Source organism: Pleurodeles waltl, chromosome 6 (assembly GCF_031143425.1).
Source record: "Pleurodeles waltl isolate 20211129_DDA chromosome 6, aPleWal1.hap1.20221129, whole genome shotgun sequence".
Classification (NCBI taxonomy): Eukaryota; Metazoa; Chordata; class Amphibia; order Caudata; family Salamandridae; genus Pleurodeles; species Pleurodeles waltl.
In genome coordinates this window covers 1,555,080,689-1,555,101,013 of record NC_090445.1, presented here as the reverse complement: position 1 = coordinate 1,555,101,013, position 20,325 = coordinate 1,555,080,689, and the positions used below count along the sequence as shown (strand labels likewise).

The 20,325-nt window shown below is 45.2% G+C and overlaps 1 protein-coding gene across 1 annotated transcript in view; it reads left to right on the top strand.

The window, feature by feature from the left end:
* The window catches only part of SRM (spermidine synthase), a 72,563-nt gene that overhangs the window by 22,532 nt on the left and 29,706 nt on the right, over window positions 1–20,325 (top strand). The window contains exons 3-7 of the mRNA XM_069241234.1: window positions 1,854–1,946; window positions 13,529–13,682; window positions 14,893–14,976; window positions 16,203–16,348; window positions 17,054–17,176. Coding sequence (XP_069097335.1) covers window positions 1,854–1,946; window positions 13,529–13,682; window positions 14,893–14,976; window positions 16,203–16,348; window positions 17,054–17,176 — 600 coding nt within the window. The remainder of the gene's footprint in view (window positions 1–1,853; window positions 1,947–13,528; window positions 13,683–14,892; window positions 14,977–16,202; window positions 16,349–17,053; window positions 17,177–20,325) is intronic.

Below are 20,325 nucleotides of genomic sequence, written 5' to 3'. Positions count from 1 at the left end.
AAAAGTGATCAAGAATGGCACATGTTCTGTGCACGTCTGAGTGAAGTGTGGAGTCAGCAATGTCTCATTTAGATTGTTTAATAGGATTCAGGGCTGGTAAGCAATTTACGGGGGATTTTTAATCATTTAACATTAATACTGTATGAGGCACCTAGGGTGGTTTCTCTGCGCTTTACCTTACCAATGTCATAACTTCCCCCCCCCCTCCCCTTTTTAATGTCTAGAAAAGTAAAGGAGTGAATGGAATTTGCGAGGTCATCGCAGATGTCCTAATTTAAAAGGTCAAGTATCTGGCACAAAGATTTTGCAATAGACCTGGGGAGTGTTACAGGAATGTCTCTAAGGTGCTACCGGCATTTGTGGCAACTGATGTATTTCAAAAGGGACTGCAAATTCGTCCCTTTCCTCAGTTAAGCTGGCTACTGGCACAAACTGGTCCAAGCAGGTTATTACACAATATGCCCCAAAGTACACTCTGCAGGTAGAGAAACGAGTATAGGTGCTAGATTGATGCCAGTGGTATTGAGTCTAGAAATTGGCGGAGCCTTCCACTCTACATTTGTCACTTGCCAAGCTCCTAAAGCGATGGTGCTTTGATGCCTGCTGCAGCAATTCCTTAATCCTATATGGGAGTGGCAAGTAAGAATAAATGTGATTTTTATTGTGAAGTGGGTTCTACAGACCAGGATCTCCTTGTTGTTCTTTTTTTTCATAGTTCTTGAGCAGTGGTGCATATTACAGCAGGTACAGCCTGCAACAATGCTGAAATTCGACAGACCTAATGATAACTTGTGTGCGAGTATATTGTCTGTGCTGGCATTCGGTGGTGTGTCTCGTGTGGATCCCACAAGGTTTTCTTACCCAGAAGCCCTTGCAATCCTCAAACATAGGCTCAAACACATTTTTTCTTCATATATTCTGTGACTCAAAGTACTGGAATCAGTGGGGAGCTGCAAATTCCTGTACCCCTCCCCTCCCCGATTGCAAAACTCCTATTTTCTTAGAACCTTCTTGATTAACATTGTAGGATTTCCATAATTTTTCATCTTCAGTTGATTTGTGGGCCTTGAAAAGGGGTGTCTTTTCCTTTTCCTTTTAGTCCAAAATGCATTGAGATGATCACAGTATAAAAGTACATAGAAGTACACAAAAATATAAACTGACACATTTATTTAATAATATAGCAAATGGTTATTCTGGAAATATGGCATGACACTGACCCTGTGGAGCCACAGTGGGCTCCCTGTGGTCTACAGCAGGCGGGGGAGACCGAATAGAGTGATTGGTCTTGGAATATAAGAGGTAAATGTATTTCCATACATAAGCAAGATAGTTGAAAACAGTTTAGGTGTTAGGTGAGAATTATGCTTGCTTTCTCGTGGATGATGTGTTTCGGCAAATGGTTAAGGATAACCAAGGCTTCAGGATGAATCCAGTATTTTGCTGGATGTTCTATAAAACTACTTAAATTCACATGTGAATAATTTACAGGAATTGCAGGTTATTATAAAAAAAATGTGGGGTGGGTGGGCGTTTGGAAATCAGCAGTTACCAGATATTTATGCTTTTACAGTGAGCCTGCTTTGACTCCGGGAAACACACAGCCTCTATGACAGATTGCTGTCATGTGCTCTTTTTTTGCATACATCAATGAGAACAGTCCCTGTATCCTACAGAAAGAACGGTAATGTCTGAACCCTTCATTTTTGTCTTTCTCCCTCTTCCCTCAAAAGTCCATACTGGGAAATTTAAGTTTGAGGTAACTACCTGTTACTCTGGTTCGTTTTGATCTGTTTTATGCGTCTGCCTATTTTATAAGCTATGTGCTTAAAATTTGTTTTCTACCATTTTAGGTCTTGATTATTGGTGGTGGTGACGGTGGAGTGTTAAGAGAGGTGGTGAAACACCCACTAGTAGAATCTGTGGTGCAGTGTGAAATCGATGAGGTGAGTGAGAATTTTTCTGTAGTAGAGTGTTATAAAGAGCATAGAACTGTGCAATATATGCAGAAACAATTTTGTAAATATTTTACAGTTTTATTTGTAGACAAAACGATTGACCCACATTTTAGAAAAAAAATTGTAGACCTTCTGCCTTGACAGAAATAGTCTGACTCTATACATTTCTCAAGGAACCACTGCTGGAAAGTACTCAGGTCCATGGCTGCATGTGTGGGGAGAGAGGGGAAAGTGGAAGGACAGAACAGAAAGTGTCTTTTAAGAGATTATGGTTTTCTTCTAGTTAACGTTTACAAGGCACACCATAACGCCAGAAGAAAAGAAAAGTGGCTGCTGCTCAGAAGCCAGGGTTCATTTTTGAGTGGTATTTTGAGGTTGTTATGCAGGACCATTAGGTTACTAGACTACATTTTGGTTAAAACGCAGGGATTTAATTTGAAATATTTGGTGAAGATTGTGCTATTTGAGGTAATTGAGATGAGTTTAATGTGGCTCCTTTGGGCCTGCTGCATGACCAAACTGTGTAGACACTGATTTATTGGGCTGCTATTACTGTTGGTGATTTTAGTTCTCACCTGACAGCTCAAGCTGTGTGTTTGAGAAGAAAAAGTTACTTACCTTTTGGAACACTCTTTCTGGTGAAATATCACCATAGATTCCTGACCTTGAGGAGACACACATCCACTCAACTGGATCTGGATTTTTTTTTAATCTGTTCCCTTGTGTGTTGGTATGTGGTGTTGTGCAGTTCCGTGTCAGGTCTGTTCCACCCTGGATGTGGTGTTACGGCCCCAACATAAGTGTCACCTTTGCAGGCTGACTTCCTTTTCTTTCGGATCTCTATCTGTTTCATCTGATGCGGAGCCACTGGAAATAAGATTGTACCAGTGTGCCGATCTCTACATTGGAATCTTATTATGTGGACTAGATGAGTCTATTCCGCAGGGAAGAGGGTGGCTAGGTGAGGAATCTGCAGTTACATAGATTATCCATAAAGGATAATGTTACAGAAGGTAAGTAACCTTTTCTTCTGATGGATACTTATAACTGCTTATTCCTCCCCTTTAGAATAGATACCCAATCAGTACCTCCCCAGCTGGTAGGTCTGTGGAATGGCTCGGATCAGGAAATCATGCAGAACAGACTGGGCAAAATGTGCCACCTGGCAGACCTGGATATCCAGAAAGTGGTGTTTCGTGAACATATGAACTGTTGCTGACATAGCTAGCTGCCTGGCAGATGTTCAAGACTAGCACACCTTGTGCCAGTGCAGTAGTAGTAGTCTTTGCTCTGGTGGAATGAGCGCAGAGACTTTCTAAGGGCTGCCTCATGACAGATCCTAATTTATAAGACAATCCATCTGGAGATTTGCCCTAGGGAAAAAGCCCAGGGCTTTCTTGTGATCAAGGCAGTGGAGTCTTTCTTATTATCTGGTTGGATAAGGTAGGGCAAAGAAAGCTGGCAGGGTGATAGATTGCCGTATGTGGAAGAGTATGATGAACTTTGGTGGGAATACTGATTTTGTTCTGCATACCAGTTTATCTGGATAGAAGCTGGTATGTAACAGCTGGACAGTGGTTTTAGCTCATGCGATGAGCTGAAGTGATTGCTGTGAGTATGATGGTCTTCAGCGTGAGGCCACTTAGTGACCAGCATTGCATTAGTTTAAATGGGGCATACACGAGATAAGTGAAAACCAAATTAAGGTCCCATTGAGGCATCAGAAAAATATTTGATGGGAACATAGGATGCGTTTCCTGAAAGGGCTTATTCATAACAGATGATTTGAGCAATGATGGTGGTCGAGTAGGTGTAAAAGGCTGAGAGAGAAGTAAGTAACCTTTAACTGTTCCCCACATCAAGTCCTTGCTGGGCTAACAACATAGCAGTATGTCAGGTAACTGTGCCTGTAAGGGCTGTATATTGCAGGAGAAACACCATACAACAAACTTCTCCCTGCGCTTTTGGGGAAAGAACGCCTGGCTGCCAAGATAAAACCAACTGTTTCCGGAGGAGGATTGAAACCAATCAACTTTCACTGCTCTATCTCTAAGCATGGAGGTGCAGGTTGTGCAGGTTCGGATACAGGACCATGCCCTCTTGCTGCAACAGGAGGTCCTCCCAAAGGTGCAACTGGAGCAGAGGACAACAGTTTCCGGTACTGTACTCTTCTTGCTCAGCCGGGGACCACTAGAATTACTTTGGTCCAATCCTTTCTGATCTTTGTGAGAACTCTGGGCAGGAGAGGATGAAGCTGGAAGATGTACAGGGTGCTGAGGTCCAACTGAAGCAAAAGACGTCTCTGAGTGAGAACGTCAACACACAAAAGTTTAGACCGTCTACGTTCTCTGCGGTGGTGAAACAGTTGACCTAGGGTTCACCCCGTTGTTGGAAGACGCCCAGCGCCATCTCAGACTGCAGCCACTATTTGTGATCCACAAGGCAGTGTTGGCTGAGTCTGGCTGTTCTGGCATTTAAAGATTGTAGGAAGTTGGCTCTGTATGTGCTATTTCAAAGTAAGGAATAGCATGCACAGAGTCCAAGGGTTCCCCTTAGAGGTAAAATAGTGGTAAAAATAGATAATACTAATGCTCTATTTTGTGGTAGTGTGGTCGAGCAGTAGGCTTATCCAAGGAGTAGTGTTAAGCATTTGTTGTACATACACATAGACAATAAATGAGGTACACACACTCAGAGACAAATCCAGCCAATAGGTTTTTGTATAGAAAAATATCTTTTCTTAGTTTATTTTAAGAACCACAGGTTCAAATTTTCCATGTAATATCTCATTCGAAAGGTATTGCAGGTAAGTACTTTAGGAACTTCAAATCATCAAAATTGCATGTATACTTTTCAAGTTATTCACAAATAGCTGTTTTAAAAGTGGACACTTAGTGCAATTTTCACAGTTCCTAGGGGAGGTAAGTATTTGTTAGGTTAACCAGGTAAGTAAGACACTTACAGGGCTTAGTTCTTGGTCCAAGGTAGCCCACCGTTGGGGGTTCAGAGCAACCCCAAAGTCACCACACCAGCAGCTCAGGGCCGGTCAGGTGCAGAGTTCAAAGTGGTGCCCAAAACGCATAGGCTAGAATGGAGAGAAGGGGGTGCCCCGGTTCCGGTCTGCTTGCAGGTAAGTACCCGCGTCTTCGGAGGGCAGACCAGGGGGGTTTTGTAGGGCACCGGGGGGGACACAAGTCCACACAGAAATTTCACCCTCAGTGGCGCGGGGGCGGCCGGGTGCAGTGTAGAAACAAGCGTCGGGTTCGCAATGTTAGTCTATGAGAGATCTCGGGATCTCTTCAGTGCTGCAGGCAGGCAAGGGGGGGATTCCTCGGGGAAACCTCCACTTGGGCAAGGGAGGGGGACTCCTGGGGGTCACTTCTCCAGTGAAAGTCCGGTCCTTCAGGTCCTGGGGGCTGCGGGTGCAGGGTCTCTCCCAGGCGTCGGGACTTTAGGTTCAAAGAGTCGCGGTCAGGGGAAGCCTCGGGATTCCCTCTGCAGGTGGCGCTGTGGGGGCTCAGGGGGGACAGGTTTTGGTACTCACAGTATCAGAGTAGTCCTGGGGTCCCTCCTGAGGTGTTGGATCGCCACCAGCCGAGTCGGGGTCGCCGGGTGCAGTGTTGCAAGTCTCACGCTTCTTGCGGGGAGCTTGCAGGGTTCTTTAAAGTTGCTGGAAACAAAGTTGCAGCTTTTCTTGGAGCAGGTCCGCTGTCCTCGGGAGTTTCTTGTCTTTTCGAAGCAGGGGCAGTCCTCAGAGGATGTCGAGGTCGCTGGTCCCTTTGGAAGGCGTCGCTGGAGCAGGATCTTTGGAAGGCAGGAGACAGGCCGGTGAGTTTCTGGAGCCAAGGCAGTTGTCGTCTTCTGGTCTTCCGCTGCAGGGGTTTTCAGCTGGGCAGTCCTTCTTCTTGTAGTTGCAGGAATCTAATCTTCTAGGGTTCAGGGTAGCCCTTAAATACTAAATTTAAGGGCGTGTTTAGGTCTGGGGGGTTAGTAGCCAATGGCTACTAGCCCTGAGGGTGGGTACACCCTCTTTGTGCCTCCTCCCAAGGGGAGGGGGTCACAATCCTAACCCTATTGGGGGAATCCTCCATCTGCAAGATGGAGGATTTCTAAAAGTTAGAGTCACCTCAGCTCAGGACACCTTAGGGGCTGTCCTGACTGGCCAGTGACTCCTCCTTGTTGCTTTCTTTGTTCCCTCCAGCCTTGCCGCCAAAAGTGGGGGCCGTGGCCGGAGGGGGCGGGCAACTCCACTAAGCTGGAGTGCCCTGCTGGGCTGTGACAAAGGGGTGAGCCTTTGAGGCTCACCGCCAGGTGTTACAGCTCCTGCCTGGGGGAGGTGTTAGCATCTCCACCCAGTGCAGGCTTTGTTACTGGCCTCAGAGTGACAAAGGCACTCTCCCCATGGGGCCAGCAACATGTCTCTAGTGTGGCAGGCTGCTGGAACTAGTCAGCCTACACAGATAGTCGGTTAAGTTTCAGGGGGCACCTCTAAGGTGCCCTCTGTGGTGTATTTTACAATAAAATGTACACTGGCATCAGTGTGCATTTATTGTGCTGAGAAGTTTGATACCAAACTTCCCAGTTTTCAGTGTAGCCATTATGGTGCTGTGGAGTTCGTGTTTGACAGACTCCCAGACCATATACTCTTATGGCTACCCTGCACTTACAATGTCTAAGGTTTTGTTTAGACACTGTAGGGGTACCATGCTCATGCACTGGTACCCTCACCTATGGTATAGTGCACCCTGCCTTAGGGCTGTAAGGCCTGCTAGAGGGGTGTCTTACCTATACTGCATAGGCAGTGAGAGGCTGGCATGGCACCCTGAGGGGAGTGCCATGTCGACTTACTCGTTTTGTCCTCACTAGCACACACAAGCTGGCAAGCAGTGTGTCTGTGCTGAGTGAGAGGTCTCCAGGGTGGCATAAGACATGCTGCAGCCCTTAGAGACCTTCCTTGGCATCAGGGCCCTTGGTACTAGAAGTACCAGTTACAAGGGACTTATCTGGATGCCAGGGTCTGCCAATTGTGGATACAAAAGTACAGGTTAGGGAAAGAACACTGGTGCTGGGGCCTGGTTAGCAGGCCTCAGCACACTTTCAATTGTAAACATAGCATCAGCAAAGGCAAAAAGTCAGGGGGCAACCATGCCAAGGAGGCATTTCCTTACAAAGATCCAGCCAGGTGCTGTGCATCCAAGGAGATGCCCTGACTATTCAGCCACTTCCAGGGGTGCAGGCCTTCTGGAACAGAACCCAAGACCCTACTCGATCTTCTTCGTTGCAGTACCACATTGCGGTAGTGTTGTCTGTAAGAACATGCGCCTGTTTCCCCTTGATAGCTGGGAGGAACGCTTTCACTGCCAAGTGCATTGCCCGCAACTCCAGCAAGTTGATGAGGAGGCAGGCTTCTGCTAGTGACCAACGTCTTCTGGTCACCTCTCCCATATTACCTCCCTAACCCAGCAATGATGCATCTGTCACAACCGTTAGATCTGGGTGGGGCAAGGAGAGGATCTTCCACCAATTCAATTGTGGTTTAACAGCTACCATTTCAGGTATTTTGCAGTTTTCTTCATCACCTGGATGGAATCCGAAAGGTTCTGTTTGTGCTTGGACCCGAGGTGCACTGCTAAGGCCGAAAGGGAGCAACAAGCACTAAAAGTGCTTTTAGCCTTCCTGAAACGACAGGTAGCTTCTGTGGGCCTACAGAACAGGGATGTGAAAATCAATGTCCTGCAAATCCAGTGGCACAACCTGTCCCCTGAGTCCAGGACAGCCACTGCTCCAGTTGTAATTGAGCAGCCGCCACTGCAGATCTTTTGCATTCTCCTTCAACACCTGGATGGAGTTTGACAGGCTGCGCTGGTGCTGAGCCCACTGTGACTTCAGATCCCACTCCTTAGCCCGGATGTGCTCCCTGGCGTGGTCCACAAGCAAAATGCAGGAGGCCAAGTGGCCCAGAAGGCTCAGAGCCACTCTTACTGAGACCCAGGACAGGGGTTGAAACATCGGGATCATAGCCTGAATGTCCAGGTCTTATTGAGGCAGAGGAATAGCTTGAAAGAGCCTCGTAAATAGCTCTGATGAAGGGGTGCCGCTGTGAAGGAATCAGGTGTGAGTTTGCCACAATGATGGAAATACTCAGTGATGTTAACAAGTTGGTTGCGGTCTTGGGGTTGTTGATGACTATTTGACAGGGTGAGGGATGTCAAAATATGCATCCTGCAAGTTGAGGGCCACCATCCAGTCCCCTCGATCCTGGGCAGACAGAAATTAGGCCAGGGTGAGCATTTTGAACTTGATCTTCAGAGGAAGAAATTCACAGGGAGAAGATCTAGTATAGGGTGAAGACCTACATCCTTTTTTTGGCATCAGAAAATAATGGGAATAATAACCAGCCCTGATCTCTGATGTTGGCACTCTCTCTTTGGCTCCCTTGGCCAAGAGAGCCTGGACCTGTTTTTGAGGTACATACAAGTGGTCCTCTGGGAAGTAATGAGGCGTGGGAGGCATGTCCGGGGGGGGGTTGTGACAGAAATGAGAGTGAGTAACCATTCTTAACAATTTGGAGAACCCAGTGGTCGGATGTGCTGCTCTTCCACCTGTGGAGGTAAAAAATAATGCAGTCTCCCACCGGTTGATGCTGTGCTGCCAAGGGTGACAGAAAACTGTTTTGTGGCAGCTGCTGAAGAAGGCTAGGGGATTGGGTAGATCATTGCCCCTGGGGGCATGGACGCAGGCGGCTGGATTCCCAGCCTGCCTCTCTTGAAAGGCATGCGAGGCCTGTTGCCATTGATATTTGGTTTGATGTTGCCTCTACTGATACTACTTTCGGAAGCCTCTAAAGGGGCAAGGCTGGTGGGGGAGCTGATGCACAGGTGGCACCAGTCCAAGCGAGCACTCTGCTTTGCTGTCCTTAAAGCATTCTAGGGCTCAGTCCACTTTGTCTCCCAATAGGCAAGTCCCGCAGAATGGCAAGTCTATGAGTGACTGTTGAACATCGCTTGAAGATCAGGTGAAGCGGGTCCATGCATGGTGCTGAAGCACAGCACTGATTCAGACTGTTATACCCAGGCAGTCATTAGTGTCAAGGTCTGATCTTATGTAGTACTTTATAGCATCTTGGCCTTTTGTATGAGAAGCTGAAGGTTGGGTCGAATATCATCTGGCACCATTGGCAAGATGTCTGCCACCATGTACATCAGTGCTTTCGAGTAACTCCCTTGGAGACAGATGGTATTTACTGATCTCAGAGCAAGGCTAGCTGAGGAGAACATTCTCTTTGCAAATGTTTCCATGAGTTTCATGTACCACCAGGCTTTCTGGTGAAGGATGCTGGAGAAAGAAGGCAGGGTCTCCTGGGGCAGGCCTTTGCCGCCTTGCAATCTGCATGTTAAGTATAGGGCAAGGTCATGTCGTAGCCCAGGTGTCCAACATTATGTCCGTGAGAGTCTTGTTGAAAGGGAGATGATGCTCCTGTGTTTTGTCCTTGGTGTTGGACCTCCATTAAGCCTTTTCTTTTGACCTCCCTGGTGAGCAGAGTGGCGTCTAAAACTTTTGCTGCTCTCCAAATGAAATGGCAAAGGAGGCAGCCTCTTCTGTAGCTGCCTTAGATAAGGGTGAATGAAGATAAGTGTTAGAAGAAGTGGCTAAGCCACCTGCTTCCTGTAGGTCTAAAAACAGGTTTTCCTCGTCATATGTGGTACTGGTGTTGTAATCACCTTTGCCATAGTCATGAAATTGTTGCTTAAATGACTGTGGGCAAATGGGAGGCCGATAGAAGTCAATTCAGGTTTGCTTCTAAATCTGACAGGACTGTTGGCTCCCCCTCTCATGTCAGCATCGACTTTGGCACTCAGGACTGTGGCACCGTAAGTGTCTTTGGCAACTGACCCGAAGTCAACCTCTGGATGAGTTCAAATGACACAATCGGGGATGGATCCACCAGCAGTAGACCAACTGGAAGCCACCTTGGACCCTTTGGACCCAAAAGTGCAGCAGCGGGATCCGGTCAGGTACCGAAGATTCTGTTCTTATCCTTTTTAAACTTCCTGATTTGCTGTGGCATCGCGCATGGCCAGAGAAGTAGGGCAAATTTGAAAGAGGGTAGGAATAAGTTCCTGGGTGGGAGACAGAATTCGTGGCCTGGAGGTACCTGAGACGTGGCCTAACTCCGAACGATGGAAATGGTGGGATGTAGTGGAGCATAATTAGACTTCTTGTGTTTCTTCAATTTTTGACTTGCCTGAAGATCTCTATTTCAGTGACATTCACAAGTTCGACTTCAGGCGATGTTCTGTGACATATATTGTGGCCTCGCAGTCCTGAGAGCCTTTGAGTTAATCTTGACACATTTGACACACAGCGCTGAGTCATGTATGGAGCCCAGACACCAAAGACAGACCTCATGTGAGCATGTCACCAACACCTGTTTATGGCAGTTCTTTTGCTTTGGTAGGGTACATTTCCCTAGCACACTAGAAAAAAGTTTGAAATAAAAATTCTGTCAAGTCTGACAGAACTCGAGGGAATGAGCACCAGATCCTCGTTCGAAGGCACGATTGTTAGATGGTGTTTATGTAGAGACCCCAATGTCACATCTGGGATGGAAACAACCTGATATGGTGCTGCACAACACCACCTACTGGTGCATGAGGGAGTTGCTGAGAAAAATCTCCAGATCCACTCTGGCACTCAGGGTTCTTCACAAGGTGAGGAATCTGCAGTTAGTGGTATCCATCAGAAATATCTATATGTGAGTCTCTTTATGATCCTTTTGACTCGCTGACTTGTATGCTTCCACTACTTGCTTTTATAGAACAGCTTTTTTCTTTTGATTAGGCACTCCCTGTGTATGTGTTTTCTAGCTCTCTTCCTCCCATGCCTCAAATATCCTCCGCCCACCCCACCCCCACCAATGCTGTGTTCCTCCCCACCCTTCCCATCTTCTTTGTAAAAGCACAGCAAAGGGGCTAGTCTTGCGGGGTATGGCTTAAGATCAGACTTCTTGTTTATCTCATGCATTCCACATATTGCATAAAAGCACAGTCTTTGGCACACAAAGGCTTCTATGGTGCTAGAGAAGGGGCCATCTGCTGCGCTTAGCGGGCGTCTGAGGCAGAAGATGTACTTAGTTTGACATTTCTCCTGGAGACCCAGGCTACTACCCAGGACCAAACCGCTGAATCCTCTGGAAAGGAAATTAGGTATTGGCAAGCTTTTTAATTTAAATTTTGACACTTCTTTATTCGTATTAATTTCTGTTGCGTTGCCTGGTGAAAAGTGTTTGAAAATTAATCCGTGCCTTTATAAAGATTGAAAACATTTGATTAAAATGGAATGGAGGAATGGACCTTTACTTGGCTGCTGAAAAGGTGATATACAAGGCCAGAGGTTGCCCAGAGAAGTTTCATAAGATATGAGGACCATGGAGGAAATACTGTGGTATTGACATGAGGGAAACAGTAGAAGAAGATTCTCATGATACTGACGTAGCATGATTGCATGCAAGATTACCTATTACAGTGCACTACCAGATATCTGTTTGAATGCCTAGCTTTAACGAAAAAATGCCATATAATAACAATTGAACGAAGACAACTCCACTCCAGTGTAATTGTTGTTGTTGAGGCACAAGTGAGAGACATGTTAAACCTGACAAAAAAAACTAATTCAACTATTTAGAAAAAAAAGAAAACATTGAATTCAAAGTACAGTTTTGAGATACCATGAGATCTCTGTTTGCTTTGCCTCTAGTATTTTTAATTTTTTGCCCAAGAATATTTTACCGACAAACATGGCAAAGCCCGAGCTCGGCACTCGCATTAAAATAGGGAGCTCTATTGCCATTGATTGTACTATTTACAGACTGTTTACTGTCCCTGAGATTGGCCAATGCTGATTGTAAGAAACCTCATCTGCTCTTGTAAAGCTCAGGAGGAATTGATCTGTTCCACCAGCTAGCCTGTTGGACGTCTGCTTTTGTTTGAGGGCTGTGAGGCTTGCTTAGACACTGTTTTATCACGATAGACCACTTAGCTGGGAAGTAAAAGTGTATAAGTATGTCTACCAATATAAAATATGCATGAAAGTGAAACGTTCCTGCAGATTCACACGGATGTTATTTGGGAGACTATGAAGTAGAATAAATTATGTCAGTAGTTTTGAAATATGTCTCACTGGTCAGGGGACCCCATAAAGCAGTCGTAGTGTTTTTTATTTATGAAATTGAGGCAAATTCCTCAATCTGGTCTGGTGGTGGTCAGTGAGGCGAAAGTTGCTGCACTGTACAGATTGGCCTGTTCGTACAATGCTGCAAACAATTTCATTGTCGAATTTTGGTGGAGAATTGGTATGAAATTAAGGTTTATACTTGAACTCTTTGTCTAGAGATTCTGGAATGAAGTGCTGTAACCTGTTGGCTTGGGCAAAATGGAGCTATGTGTACTCGATTACTTTAGTGGGACACCCCTACCGCGTTTCATTTATGTCCAGAGCATGGGTACTCACAAACATTTTCCCAGGGGCCAAAAAGTTTGGTCTGTGACGTGCCTGGGGGCCGCATTGATGCCAGGGTAGTGGCGGTTGGGTGGGGTGGCTAGGGGGATTGATCGCAAGGTAGGTGTAGGGGAAGCAAAGGATATACATCTAGTGGCTGAAATAAACAATAGTAAACCAGAAAACCTGGAATTAATCCCGGCTTACCCACTTTTCCAAATTGTGTGATCCTAGGCAATTGTTTAGTGTCACTTTCCCTCCTTTTGCTGCATTATCACATTTAAGATGACCTCGAAATACATGATTCATGTATGATAGGAACCCAGGCCACCCATAAAGTGCACATACCAAGTGAATGCCTCTTTAATTTACTATTGGTGTTGTTCTCAGGGTAAGGAAAATAATTAATGTTTCCAAATTTGTTTCCAAATGTATCTTTGAAAACTATAACTTTTAAATGAATACATCTCAATGCACTGATAAAATAAATTGTACTAAGACTAAAAGGTTCTGCATGTTAACTAAATACACTTTTTTTTATTTTGAAGCGACTGTCTTAGTTTTACACTTATGCTGCAAGATGTCTTTAAAAATGAAGGCGTTTCTAAAGTTAAGTGCAAGAATCCCTAGTTACATCCTTTCTTTAACACCAATTCAGTTTGAAATAAATGATAAATAAATGATTTATTATGTGTATTTAATATTTTTGTTAGTGCAGAGTCAAGCAAACAGCTGCCCAGTGCTCCTGTCCCCAAGGGGCCGCATGTAAAGGTCAGAGGGGCCGCATGAGCCCCGCGGGCCGTACTTTGAGTATCCCTGGTCTAGAGGCTCTCCGGAGACCTGTTGGTCTAGGCTTATATTCCTGCCTGGATCCTGTGTACTCAGGTGGTTGTGTGTTTTGGATGTATTCGCAGTTTACCTTAATTTCGCTTGTCGTGTCTCACATCCCACGAGTTGAGGATTTCAGTACTTAGAAACTGAATGGATGTTAAAAATTATTAACTAGAATTTCATGGCACCCATTTCACTTGTATAACGTGTCTGTGTTTTTTTTTTTTTTTTTTTTTTAACAGGCCGTAATAGACGTGTCGAAAAAGTATCTTCCTAGCCTATCCTCGGGCTACTCGAGTCCTAAACTCACCCTACATGTCGGAGACGGTTTTGAGTTCATGAAACAGAACCAGGACGCATTTGATGTGATCATCACAGACTCCTCCGATCCTGTGGGTAAGGTAGCAGCTTAATCCGTCCACTTCAGCTGCTGAGGGGAGGTGGGAAATCTTCTGCAATTCAGTTACTTGTCACTCCTGCCTGCATTTTTGTGGTCCTGCTCCTTCAGAATCGGACTGTGTATCAGTTTACCACATTCCACCACAGCAGTATTTCATCCCTATTTTGTGGCCAAGCCTTTTTCATTTCTTCCCACCACGCGAAACGTTTATGCTGCTCTTCATTTTGCATGGCTTGCACTTACGTTTTCTACATTTATTCAAGCTCTTCCGCTTCTGGTGCGTGCAGGGATATGTCCCCAGTGTATTGGTATGATGCAGGCTCAAGCATTTCTGTGTCTTTCAAGTTATGGCATTATTTGGTGTGCTTGCTTTTACCTGGATGCCACAAACCATAGCAGTATCTTCCTGGCTAACCAGACGTACATTTCATATGAAAATGACACAAACGTGGCACATGGTGGAAAATCATGCATGTCCTTCTATTAAGTGTTTATTGAAGAAAAGTAAAGAAACTGAGTTATTGTAACAATAGTTATGCAACTGTGTTACGTATTAGATTATGTAGAGCTGGGAGAGGAGCATGTAACAGATTGAAAGATGTTTCTTTTTAGAATTACATTTAGTTACACATTACATGCTGTTCACTCACACTGCCACTCCTCTCACCCATCACATAGCCTGAGTCAAGGCAGAATTACCCCCCTCACTCAGAAAGATGGTGCGTCCATTGTGTCCCACAGTTCTGTGTCGAAAAAAATCAAAATGAATGAAGTACCACCAATGGGCTTAAATGAGTCTTACGTTCACTGCGGCATTCAGGGCGCTGCTGAGAAAAACCTCACAAAGCAGGACGGCATATCCCTACCGAACTAAAGAGACATTTATTGCAACAGCACAATAAACCTATCTACACGCACCACTAACAGGACAGCGTGCATGATGTAATGTAAAAATATGTGTGGCTGAAATGGGTTTTTGCCGGGTCCTTTTGTTGGTTGCTGATCACTATTGCCGAGAGTCTCTCCAGAAAATTCTGCAGTCAAAGCTGAAACAAAAGTTTGAGTAAAGGAAGTTGATCCCTCCGTAACCCAAGCCTTTAAAGGAGTATGCACATCAGATAAATATACAGCCGCAAGAAGGTGTTAAACAGTGGTTAATGATGAATAACGTTTTCTTCAATAATGTGTAAGTCCTCTGCTCCACAGGCCCCGCTGAGAGCCTCTTCAAAGAGTCTTACTATCAGCTGATGAAGACTGCGCTCAGGGACGACGGCATCCTATGCTGCCAGGGTGAGATGCACGTTCTGTCCCAGGAGGACCCATAGAATTTTATAATTTTGCTGTGGCGGGCAATGGTGGCTGTAGTTTGTCCTCAAAGTAGAACTGATATTGTCTACGTTTCTTAGCTTTTGGACAGGGGTGAAGGGGTAAGAAAAGAAGGTACTGTGGCATGGTTGTTTCTTTGTTGTCTATATGGCTAGCGGTACTGCGGTCTCAGCCCGTGTTTTCACGTTTTATTTTTTGGCATTTAAAGCCCTGAAACGTGACTCTTTCTATCTAGAATATTTCTTAGTTGTTTTATGATCCTGAAAATATTGTTCATCAAGTTTTAGCCAGTCAATGGAATCATTTTTCCGTGGTTTGGAAAGTGCTGTTCTCTACAGCTAAAAGCAAAAAGATCTTTGTCACTGGGGGTGAATGTCTGCATTGTTCAGCATTCTGTCCATCATCGGTTCTTTTTGCCTTTGTTGCCCTAAATGGGAAGGGTATTCTCAGATGTGGGTCCCGTGGTCACTGCACCACTGGATTCAAGCTAGCCTGGCTGTTGAAGGGTGATACTCTGAAACCGGTCCCAGGATGCTTGTTTCCAGTCCAGGGAGGACCTGGCTTGGTAGTTCGGGCTGGACTGTTCCCATGGGGAACAGGGTCAAGACTGATTTGCATATGGCTGGGTCCAAACTGGTGTAGCGTGGTGGGGGAAAAACGATTGATTAAACCCAGATGTTTGTGACTTGGGGTGAATATTTGCATTGTTCAGCATTCCTTCCTTCATCTTTTTTTGCCGTTCTCTACAGCTAGTCAGTGGCATAAGAGGTCCTTTATTGTGTTCAGAAGGTTTGAGGCTGAGAATATTCTTCATTGAGTTCAGAAGATGTGGTCTACACCTTACAAGATATGGTTTGGAATGACCTTTTTTGGATTAAATCAATGTGGCACTTCCCCTTAGTTACCAGGAAGTTTTTCCCTGCATGCAGAAAGTGTGGTTCTTGGGCTTCTCTCTTCATACTTGAAAACTTTATTAACAGGTTTTAAATGGTGTAGTTTTGAGGTTTCAAACTGTGGCTTGCAAGGCCTTTCCCTGGGAAGTAGTTCTCATATCTTGGTCCTATGCTTGAAAGGTTTCTCTGGGGAATAGACGGTGTGAATCTCTTCTTCCAGCTCATTACTAGAAAACTCTTTTCTATGATGTAGAGGTTTTAACTCTTTTCCTTCATATCCTCCTGTTTCTTTTGCAGGAGAATGCCAGTGGTTGCACCTGGACCTTATTAAGGAGATGCATCACTTCTGCAAGACTCTCTTTCCAGTAGTGGGATACGCCTACTGCACCATTCCTACCTATCCCAGTGGACAGATTGGCTTCATGCTGTGCAGTAAGAACCCTGTGAGTATTTCACATGCTTGGACCTTCTTCACTGGGGCTGGCAGGGTTCTCACATCAAATATTTTTTCTAGATCACCTACTTAGTATAGAATGTGTTGAACTGCAGTTTTGGGAGGAAGGGGAGATGGTGAGGGGGTGGGGTGTATCTTGTTTGCTTCAAGGGCACACTCCAAATCAACTTACGCCATTTATGTTCTGTGTGTTGTGTGATTCGATTTGCAAAAGCCTGCTTAGTCCAGGTTGGTCTGCAGGTGTATGCAACAGATACACAACGTTCTTGAGTTTCTCCTACGTGATTTGGATGTTTTATTTTAAGTTTATGTCTATGAGATGTACAATTAGAAGATTCGAAATATTTTGAAACCCTAGGTGACAAAGTGTAAGTAACTAAAAAGATAGTAATCAGTTCAAATAAAATATGTAGATGTTGAATTTTTTGTTAGATCACTGTAATAATTTGAATAAATGTCTACGATTTTATTACTTATAAAGACAAGTCATTGGTTTGTTTTGAGAGCGGGCTGTGCATCCCTCTAGTCTTGTCTTCTCCTAGCTCCGACTCCAGCACGTTTCGACCAGGCCCACTTCATAGAACCATAACTCTTCTCTTATGTGTTTCCTACCCTTTATCATATACTTTAAAATGTTTCTTGCCGTTTTGTGTGAGTTTTATTTTGTAAATCTGTATTTTTATTTTCTCTCTAGAATACGCATTTCCAAGAGCCAGTGCAGGAGCTTTCTCAAGAGCAGGTGGAAGAAAGGAACCTTCGGTATTACAATTCCGATGTTCATCGGGCCTCGTTTGTTCTCCCAGAGTTTGCACGGAAGGTAGGAGGACTGACATCTTTCCAGGGAACACTTGATTTTATGTTCATAGAAAGGTTTTTCTCTGGGCTGATGAGGAGGGCTCTTTAGCCTTAGAGGTAGGTTATGAAACGTTTTTAACAGTAGAATCTTTGGGGATTGTCAGAAAGGCTGATTTATTTAATTTAATAATCCTATATTGAAAATGTCTGCTATCCTTTTATTTTCCCGTTGTTGGAAATGACCATCATAGTAAGAAGGGAACGAGTAACCTTTCGTTAAACACAAGAAAGAAACTCCCAAATAATTACCAAAACTATATGGGAATCGCCAGGTCTGCCTCTGTAAGCCCATGAAGCCCCAATGACCTCTGTGCAATTACAGGCACCCACAAAGGATACCTACTTTTAGGGTCCTCAGAACCCCCAAACCCACCAGTCCCCCCCCTCTTCGTTCCATGGGAGGCCACCATCTTGGGGAAGTTAGCGGTCTAGTGTTGCGCGCTTTAGCATACCGAGATGCAAGAGCTGCTGCACATTTAAACTCTGCTCCCATGTGAGCATTCAAGTTTCAGACCCCGGGGAGGTGAGCATTAGGTACAGAGCGGGAGTGTCGCTTTAAGGTAGTAAGTGCCTTTTGAACATTGTTTACATGGTGCTATAGATACTGTAAGATGAATTGATTCTAAAACTGTGCCAAATCTTTAGAGTGTGACGACAAGCACACCCCCTCCCGGAGGAGCTATAATATAAGAATCCAAATACCACTGAGTAGGTTACGCGTGCACCACGTGTGTGCTGTTTGGTGTGTTTCACGTTTACATGTTTAAAAGTTTTAAATGTAGTATGTCTTGTACTGTTGATTGTGAGAGTACTTTAGTCTCTCAGTCCTGATATTCACGAGTGCCGTTTCCCACGAGTGGGGTGCAGTTTGCAAATAGGTGGTACCACACCCACAAACAACATATGTAGCGGCCCATTACAAATGGGGGCTATTATAACTATGCCTTTCTTGTATATCCACAGGTATCAATGATGGACACCATAAATGATAGGTATTATCTTATGCCACTACATTAGTAAGGTGAATTGCACCATATCACAGTGCATGTATTATTTATGTTTTCATTAGAGGTACTCAAACAAGGAGTGGCAACAGGGAGTCCACCTTGGTCCTGAAGAGGAGCCTAGGGGTAATGCTCTGAAACATGTAGAGTAGGAAGTCAGGTACATTACATCTCCCACTTCCGCAGCCCCTTTTTAATCATACCGCCTCCAAGAGATCTATAAAATCATTGGAATTACTTGGAGACAGGTATTTGTAACTCACCCAAGACCCCACCACTCCTATCCCTCCTGTGATTCACATTGACGAGACTACATCAGTGCTTCCACGTATCCCGTAGGTCGTAGCATGCCCTGCTCCGTAGCGGGACGGGAAGAAACCCACTGATGAAGCATGTCACCAAGGGGTAACCCTGGTGATGAGGGTTTTTCTAACAGGAAAATCCTCTTTCCTATCCATCCTGTGGTAGTTCTTTTAGCTGGGCCTCCTTTGTAATGTTACATAGACTAGAAGGAGGACATACCCAGACCCACAACCTCCTTCTTCCTCTTTGTTTTGTTTGTATTTTCTTACTTTAAACATTCTGTGCCTCTGTCTGTCTCTGAATACAGGTCTGGGGTAGATGACAGCTGGACTTTGTGCATTCCCTCTAGACAGTCACACAATGGGAGCTTAGGTGTCACTTAATGGGCCTTAATGGTCCATTAACTGGCTTGATGGGGGGTGGAGCTTAGCCCTGACTCACACCTGAATAGGACTATGCTTCTCCCCACACAACTGGCTGCATGTCTGGAGCCAGGGAGGGCAGGACAGGGACTTTGTGGACTTCAAAGGAATGCCTGGAAGTTTCTCCCACCTTCCAGAACCAGGATACCAAAGTATAAATATTTAGCCCCAAACTCCACCAAATCAGATCTCTTCTAGAACCAAGGACACTCTGCCCAGAGGATGGCCTGCTGTGCTGCCAGGAGGGACTGCCGCTCTGCAACTGCATTGCTGTGTTGGCCTAGTGTTGCTGTGTGCTGTGCTGTAGGAGGGACTGCCACTTAGTTGTTTGCTCTGCTGTGTTGGCCTCCTGCTTCTGTCCTGCAGTGAGAGGCACTGGACTTGCTCCCTACGTCCTTGAACCCCTGAGTCTCCAAGGGCTTGTTGCCTTGCCCTCCTGTTCTTCTGCCATCTCTGGGACATCAAAGACTACTTGCAGCTGTCCTGGTGCTGCTGACTTACATCTGTAAGTCCGACCCTTGCCTGAGGTGCCCCCTCCAGACCTGGGCCTCAAAAGTGGGTTCTGCAGCTACAAACTTCAAAAAGCGATGCATTGCCCTGAATGAAGCAGAAAAATCGACACATGGCATCTCCGACAGCGATGCTGCGGCTACCTGATGACAGTAGCTTCACCTACTGCGTGCCCCGACGACAACACTCTGCGCGACCTGTTGGTGACGCATCCACATCCATTTCTACAGAGCCCGATGACGCCCCAAGTGCAGCAAGAAATATCGACGCATTGCGTCCTCGCCCATGACGCATTGCACCAACAAAGGCACTGTTCAGCGGACCCTGCGTAGGTTCTGTAGCTGGCCTTCCCTCCATTGCGGTTGGCCGGGATTTTGGATTTGCAGGATGGGAGCAGTTCCTTGCATTCTCAAGTAACCTTTTTATCGCTGTAGACTTCTAAGCACTATTTTCACATTTAATCTTTAAAAATCATATCTCATCTTCTACTGATTAGGTTTTTGTTGTTTTGGTCTTGTTTTACTCAGATAAATAATATCTATTCTTTTATTCTGATGTGGAGTCTTTTTGTAGTGTCTTTCACTGTGTAATTAAGTGTTGGACAAATACTTTGCACATTGCCCTCTTAAATTAAGCCTGACTGATCTGTGCCAAGCTACCAGATGGTGAGCACAGGTTAATTTAGGGTGTGTGTCTGGCTTACCCTGACTAGGATTGTGGTCCCTACTTGGATAGGGTGCATAACTCTGCCAACTAGAGACCCAATTTCTAACACCCGCCATAAAAAATTAAGAGCAAGCCTGAAGCAAATCTCATATTGCAGCAACATTTTGTTAACTCTAGTAAGTGTGATGATTAGTATAAGTTTAATG